This window comes from Myotis brandtii, unplaced genomic scaffold (assembly GCF_000412655.1).
Source record: "Myotis brandtii unplaced genomic scaffold, ASM41265v1 scaffold118, whole genome shotgun sequence".
NCBI classification, from domain to species: Eukaryota; Metazoa; Chordata; class Mammalia; order Chiroptera; family Vespertilionidae; genus Myotis; species Myotis brandtii.
Window position 1 is genome coordinate 251653 of NW_005354090.1, and position 8179 is coordinate 259831.

Genomic DNA, 8179 nt, shown 5'->3' on the forward strand with positions numbered 1-8179 from the left:
GCCTGTGCAGGTAACGGCGCGTGGATCGGCGCCGGGGAGGGAACGGGGGTCTGTTACGCTTCAGGCCCCAAATGGGGAGGCTGCCTTCGCGAATCAGCAGGTCTCGGTCGGCCACGGACCCGGTCAGCGGGGTCCTCTCTGTCCTGAAGTGTGGTTGGAGCCCTCGGGCGGCCCACGCAGCGTCCAGCCCCGGACGGCGTCCGAGGTGACGGCGAAGCCTCCGGAGGACCGCCCGGGGCCACCCTCTGATCTCCCCACCTGAAAAACCCTAATCCCCGCGCACCCGGGGGTAGTTTTTGAAGCGGGAAAGAGCCCCAGTTTATGTTTGTCGGAGGCTAATGCGCCGCCTGGTGCTGGGACCTGGGGTCAGACCCGCCGCTCTCTGGTTCTCCGTCGCCCCGCAGAGCTGTGGGCAGGAAGAGTCAGCACGCTTTGATGAGTAATAACAATGGTAATGACGGTTGATGTTTACGAACTTAGCCCTCTCGAGTCCCGGACTTGATATAGAGGGTTCATCTCCAGGATCTGCACACTTGAGACACAGGAGCTCAGAACCTCACAGAGCAGCTTGTCTCCATTGGGGGCGGGGGGGGGCCGGGGGCGGGGAGAGCTGTCTTCCCCACGGAACTTTCATGGTCTGGTTTTATTCAGAACGAGGCCAGACCATTCCCATCTGCGAAAACAGCTGCCCTTTTACCCTCTCACTCCCTTCCCTCGGGTTCCAGCTCCCATGTTCCTTCACGTGGAACATGGCTTTATATGGCCTCGCATCTAAAGCCATTCATTCTGGTATTTCTCTTCTGGCTCCACTTCCGTTTTTCAGAGATTTCCCCAAAACTGGGTTCCTAAAGTACAACTGTAAGCAACACAGTTCTCCAGTCAGACAGACTTGAATTGTAATCCAGGACTTGTGCCAATTTAAGTATGTGACTTGGATACGTCCCTTGACTTTGCTAAGCCTCCATTTTTTTTTTTTCATCTAAAAATGGGATAATCATACGAATCTCCAAGTGGTTGTGAAGATGAAAACAGGTGAAGTTCGAAAAATACTTAGCATGCTATCTAGCTGGCACATAGTAAGCAATCAATTGATGTCAGTTATTTTTTGAACAGATAATTCCCTAAAGAAGCACAATTTTCTTAGAATCAAATGCAAAATATAATAATAAAACTTTTTTCATCAGTTACATAAGGAAGGTTTTTTAAAGTGATGTTACTTAGTGCAAAGAGTACTCAGTGAAGATGATGCCGTGGGCCAAGTGAGGTACAACTTCATACAGTCATTTGGGAAAGCAATGGAACTGTATGTCAGGAGCTTCAGAAATGTCAGTTACTTCATTTCACAAATGCACATGGGAAAATTTTCTTTGGGAAATAATCCTGATGCAGAAAGGTGGTATTGTAGCATTATTTATGGCAGTGAAAATATTTAAACTTTTTATAATGGAAATTTTTAACATACACAACAGTAAATTAGGTAAATGACCCCCATGTGCTCATGACCCATCTTTAACAGAGATCAATATTTTGCCTATCTTGTTTTTGTGAAAAGATTTAAACCTACTAAATGTCTAAAAACAGAAGAGTTGAATAAGCTGGTGTACATTTATTTAGAGTGTTATGAAGCTTTTAAAGTAATTTGGAATTATGTATATGGTGTTATCACAACTATGAAAATTCAAAATTAACATCCAGTCTATGTGTAGAAAAACAGAAAAATGAGTACAGTAAAATATTAACTAGTTTCTGTTTGGTGGTGGGACTGTGGATGGTTTTCTCCTTTTCTATTTTTAAAAACTTTATAAATAATCTATAAAAATTATATATTGTTATTATAACAAAGAAACAACAAACAAAACCTATAAATCTTGCACCTGAACATGATAGGTTATACCTTTTACCAAGAATAGCTTTAACTCTCCTTGATCTATTTTAGCAACCTACATTTACGTGAGCATTCTTGTGTGCCATTTTGTGTTAGTGCTTCATATTGAGCTTATGGTCAGCTAACACATTCAGATCTTTAACCAACCATCCTTATGTGTAAGTGATTTCTTTTTTTAATTTCTTTATTGATTAAGGTATTACATATGTGTCCTTATCCCCCCATTCCCCTCCCCCCACGCATGCCCTCACCCCCCTGTTGTCTGTGTCCGTTGGTTAGGCTTATATACATGCATACAAGTCCTTTGGTTGATCTCTCCCCCTTACCTCCACCCTCCCCTACCTTCCCTCTGAGGTTTGACGGTCTCATCCATGCTTCTCTGTGTAAGTGATTTGACTCTGAAGTTTTATTCCCTTAATTTTGACTAGTGTTCCCCTTCAGGGGAGAGCAAGATTTCTTGTGAAAGGATGACTCTTTTTCCCATTTCTTCTTTTTTTCCAACTCATACCTTATACATTTATTTATACACTCTTCCTAAAACAATCACTTTGAACAATTCAAATAAAATAATTTTGTTTATCACAATATTTTTCTTGTTCAAATAGATTGTAATGAGAACTGAAATAAATCCATTCTGCTCTTGATTGATGATCTAAATCTGCTTTTTAAAATGATAGAGTACATTTAAAAATATTTCAGGGGAGGGGCCACCTTACAAAAAAATGTATAAGGCAGTGGTTCTCAACCTTCCTAATGCCATGACCCTTTAATACAGTTCCTCATGTTGTGGTGACCCCCAACCATAAAATTATTTTCATTGCTACTTCATAACTGTAATTTTGCTACTGTTATGAATCGTAATGTAAATATCTGATATGCAGGCTGTATTTTCATTGTTACAAATTGAACATAATTAAAGCATAGTGATTAATCACAAAAACAATATGTAATTATATATGTGTTTTCTGATGGTCTTAGGCAACCCCTGTGATAGGGTCGTTCGACCCCCAAAAGGGTCTCGACCCACAGGTTGAGAACTGCTGGTATAAGGAGTTTTGTTTCAAGTCAATTTGTGAAGAAATTTTGTTTCCTAGGTATGCAAAGAAGCCTTTTTACACAGATGTCCTTAGAGATAATATGGATCAGTCCAGAGTTCTCCTCTGGGTGAAAGCAGAACCCTTTATAGTGGGTGCCTTACAGGTCCCCCCTCCATCCAAGTTCAGTCTTCACTACCTCAGGAAGATTTCCACCTATGTGCGAACCCGGGCCACAGAGGGAGCTTACCCACGCCTGTACTGGTCAACCTGGAGGCACATTGCATGTGGGAAGCTGCAGTTGGCTAAAGATCTGGCGTGGCTTTACTTTGAAGTATTTGATAGTCTTGCAGTGAAGACACCGGAAGAGCGCCTGGAATGGTCTGAGATTCTGTCCAACTGCACATCTGAGGATGAAGTCGAAAGGCAGAGAAATCAGGTATGGCTTTATATGTATGTGTGTTTAATTACTTTGGAAAATAAACTTTTTAACTTTTAATTTTTAATTTAAAATATTTTATTTTTAAATTTTTAATGTATACACACTAGCTGTGTAGTATGTGGTGTTAGGTTAATGATCATTGTAATCCCAAAGCGCCCCTTGGGTTTTTGAAATTTTTAAAAACCAATTTGGCAATACTTAATGAATTAGTCCTTAGTTAGCAATCCTTATTCACCTGCTTCCAAAGCAATGTTACAGGAACCCTGTAATTGAAAGAGGGAAATAGTTTCATTGACTTGAAAAGGTTGCCCGGTTGGTGTGGCTCAGTGGTTGAGCGTCAACCCATGAACCAAGAAGTCACAGTTCGATTCCCGGTCACATGCCTGGGTTGGGGCTCGATCCCCAGTGTGGAATGTGTAGGAGGCAGCTGATCAATGATTCTCTCTCATCATTGATGTTTCTCTCTCTTTCTACTTCTCCCTTCCTCTCTCTGAAATCAATAAAAACATCTTTTAAAAAAAGTATTTTGAGGTCAGTGAGTGCTTATGAACCACTGATAGGAGCCACCTGACTTAAAGTGAATATCTGCTATGTGCTGGAATTCAAAGATTAGAACAGCATCTCTGCTTTCATGGCTTCATGGAGCTCATGGACTAGTAGGGAAAGCTGGTGTGTAAAAAAGTGCTATTTAATAGTGTGAAATGTACAATAATTAAAGTGTACATAACATACAGAAATAGAATAGAGAAGAGAATGATTGATGCCGATGATTAGGAAGGACTTCACAGAGAAAGTATATTAATCAGAATGTGCTAGTTACAGTAGCAAGCAATCCAGCATTTCAATGGCTTGCACAATAACAGTTTATCTCTCATTTATGCAACACAGCATCTCTAGGCTTTTGTTGTCCAAGCAATGACTCAGGGACCCAGGCTTCTATCTTTTGGAGCCACTATTATATTAGTCAGCTTTGCTGTAGTTAAAAAACAAACAAGCAAAAATGGCATTCTAGTGGCTTACAGTAACAAAGGTTTTTTTTTCCCTGCTTATTTTACATGTAGACTACATCTTAGCTATGGATCTCTTCCAGGCTGTGGCTTGGCTCTCTGTCCTTATTTGAGGACCCACGCTGAAGAAACAGCTTCTGGGTAGCTCTTCAATTCTTGCGACAGAGGGAAGAGCAACAAAGCAGGAGGAAACTCATGTGTAACATAAACTATGACTACTTTCATTCCATTGGCTATAGTTTTGTCTTATGTCCATTCCTAAAATCAATGAAGGAAGAAAGTAAACTACCTCACAGGAAATAAGGAAAATCCCATGGTTCATATAAGCCTCTTGAAGGATAGGGAAGTGAACAGTTGCAAATATAATACAAGTTGCCACATCCTTGCCCACTGGGACCTCACAGTCTTTTCTATTTTTACTTTTTTGGGGGGAGAGTTTTGGGGAGGCTTGAAAGTAGACTGGGAAATGCCATCTAATTGTGTGCCCAGGAAGAAAAGAAAAGGTATTAGCATCTAGCCAGTCTTTGCCACATGGGGTAATATAAAAGCAAGGTTTTGAGGGATTGAAAAAAAGTTTGGCAAGCAACCAAGAGGGGCATTACGATTAATCATTAATCAAACATTTATTGAGTGTCTACTATATGCTAGCCCCAGTAGAAGATACTGTAGATACAGAGATAAATAAAAACTCCGAATTTTATGAGTGCTTACGATGTGCCACATTCTATTCTTATTAGGAATATAAAAATGAAAAAGAGAAGGATCTGGTAGTCCCCTGGGGAGGCAGGTATATGAAAGAATAAAAGTTAGGGAATTATGCTCATTTAAAAAAGCCAGTCCCCCAAGTTTATATACTATATGATTCTGTTTATATAATATTTTTGAAATGACAAAATTATAGAGATAGAGAACAAATAAGTGGTTGTCAGGGATTAAGGAAGTGGGGGTGAGAGTGAGAGAGAAGTGGGTATGGCTATAAAAGGGCAACATGAGGGATTCTGTGTTGGTGGAAATATTCTGTATCTTGACTATCACTGTAGTTTTGCAAGATGGGAAGCTGGGTAAAGTATACATGGGATTTCTCTTTGAGTTCTTACAACTGCATGTGAATCTACAGTTATCTCAGATAATTTAATTAGGAAAATAAAAAATGTTTGCCCTGGCCGGTGTTGCTAAGTGGTTAGAGTGCCGCCATGCACTGAAGGGTCTCTGTCAAGGGCACATACCTGGGTTGCAGGTTCACCCCCAGGTCCAGGTTTGTGTGGGAGGCAACCATTCAATGTGTCTCTCTCACATCGATTTTTCTTCAGTTCCTTAGCAATAGCAATTTTTAGCCAGGTTGAGAATCAGGGTAAACATAAGTATTTTTAACCAGGTGTATTACTTTCCTTTTTTGCCTTTCCTGTGTGTGTATGGAAATGCATATGTTAGGATAATCATGAGCTTCAAAACCTGAGTTTCAAACCACATCCTTCAAACAAGAAATCACTTATAAACATCTATAAGACCGGCCCTTGTTGCTTTTTTAAGTCAAGCAAACATCCCTTTAAGAATTTGATGAAAACCTGAGGCCTGCTCCCTACAAAATATACATACACAAAAAGATTACACACAGTTTTAGGTGTTGCACTGATATCCTAAACTTTCTTACTTAATAAGTCTGTATGTGAGCCTTAGGTAAACTGACCTCTGTGTCTTCCTTTGTTTCATCTATCTGTCGATCTATTTATCCATTTTGCTAAGGTGTTTTTTTAACTGTAATTTTAAAATTCTGCAATACTATACTTTTTAAAAAAATATATATTTTATTGATTCTTTACAGAGAGGAAGGAAGAGGGATAGAGAGTTAGAAACATCGATGAGAGAGAAACATCGATCAGTTGCCTCCTGCACACTCCCCACTGGGTATGTGCCCGCAACCAAGGTACATGCCCTTGACCGGAATTGAACCTGGGACCCTTAAGTCCGCAGGCCGATGCTCTATCCACTGAGCCAAACCGGTTAGGGCTACAATACTATACTTTTAAAAAGTATGTATTTCATTCTTCTTCATAAGTTTTGGGAGAGAATGTCTGTGGCCATAGATGCTACACAGCTTTCCAAGAAGGTGACTCCAGTTTAATTAGCTTTAAAAACTGCTACATCTGTGTATGAGAGACATACATAGCAAATGCTATGTATCCTAGGACCTAGGATCAGCAACCTGTTGTGAATTTTTTTTACTTTGTCTGTTTAGTTGTAAACCTAGTGATTGATATGGTTTTAGGGCCTGTGTTCATCATTTATTTTCTTCTTGGACAGCTTTCAGTGGACACCCTACAATTTCTGCTCTTCTTATACATACAACAATTAAATAAAGTCTCCCTGAGGACATCTTTGATTGGAGAAGAGTGGCCTAATCCCAGAAACAGATCTCAATCTCCTGACCTGACTGAAAAATCCAGTTGTCATAATAAGGTACTGTTCAATTTCGGTGTCTTTCTCTGGAAGGGAGATTGTTTGTAAGAGAGATTGTTTGCCTTCATTTTAAAAATTTTGTTGTGATTACTTATAAAAGCCACTGATTTTCTGGCTTGTTTTGTTTTGTTTTTCACTTTTTTTTTCCAAATTATAAAATAAAATCAAGTTGTGCAATCTTAAAATATTTGAGAAGTGACTTCAGTTCCTTCATTGACACAAAAATCACATGTTTTTCAGGCATATCATTCACTGTACTCTTATTAGCATTCCCATTTTTGCAAATGTTAATTTGAATCTGCTTATTTGACTAAAGATAAATAAAAAGGTGGAGTGTTTACATAGTCTGTTGAAATCTACTGAAAAATTTTCTAAAAATATCTTATGTTTAGGTAATATGCTTAAGTATACTTAAGCTCAGAATGTTTAAGTAATTATTTGTGATGTGATATCCTAGAAGTTAAAGTTAACCAGTTAACTGCCACGATATTTTGAATTTAATTAAAAAAGATCCGCTGCTTGCATTTATAGATGCTTATGGCGTACAGATGGTTAACTGCCTCACATTTTGAGTTTTAGAAAATCTTATTCTTTATGTTTTTATAAAAATATGTTTGTATCTGTTTATGTAAAAGTATTTTTTAAAACCTTAAGTGTAGATCTCAGTATTTTTATCATGTGCAGGCTCTTTAATCTCCTTTTCCGAAGAAATCTGTTCACCCTTATATTCCATGATGGTATTGCCTCCTGGTTCTGCTTCTGCTGCTTCTCACTTTTCATGAGCCTCTTTCCCTCTGGCCCTTACAAGCCATTGTTTCTTAGGATGCTGCAAATTTTGTTTTCTCATTTGACATAGTTATTTAGCATAATTCTTTTTCTTCCCATGATTTCATATATCTCAATGGTCCTAAGTTTTTCTCCATTCTAGATTTCTCTCTGGACATAGATGCCCTATCTCTACTTTAAATTCAGAATGTGCAAGTCCAGAGAATTGGAGATGCCAACCATTACCTGCTATTTCCACACCATAGAGATGCCAAACATACTTCCTGCTGAATGAGCACCATTTAGAGATGGTGTTTTGAACTAAGGTAGCCTGCATTAAAATCTGGCTCTGCCACTTAATATCGCATGATTTTAGGCAATTCAGTTTATTTTTCTAGGCTTCTCTTCTCCAAGTGGGGATGATAATGCCTCTTTCTTTTTTTTTTTAATTACATCTTTATTGTTCAGATTATTACAGGTGTTCCTCTTTTTTCCCCCCATAGCTCTCCTCCACCCAGTTCCCACCCCACCCTCTGCCCTTACCCCTCCCACTGTCCTCATCCATAGGTGTACGATTTTTGTCCAGTCT

At 39.2% G+C, this 8179-nt stretch overlaps 1 protein-coding gene across 5 annotated transcripts in view; it reads left to right on the top strand.

Moving 5' to 3' along the window:
- Positions 1–6: 6 nt before the first annotated feature.
- Positions 7–8179, top strand: part of TBCCD1 (TBCC domain containing 1) — a 28838-nt gene continuing 20665 nt past the window's right edge. For 4 of the 5 annotated variants that reach the window (XM_014530449.1, XM_014530438.1, XM_014530419.1 and 1 more), the window contains exons 1-3: positions 7–451; positions 2980–3358; positions 6670–6825. In XM_014530449.1, the coding sequence (XP_014385935.1) occupies positions 3023–3358; positions 6670–6825 (492 nt within the window). In that variant the 5' untranslated portion in view covers positions 7–451; positions 2980–3022. Of the gene's footprint in view, positions 452–977; positions 1033–2979; positions 3359–6669; positions 6826–8179 lie in introns of those variants that run through there. The other variant, XM_014530424.1, reaches the window with a different exon arrangement.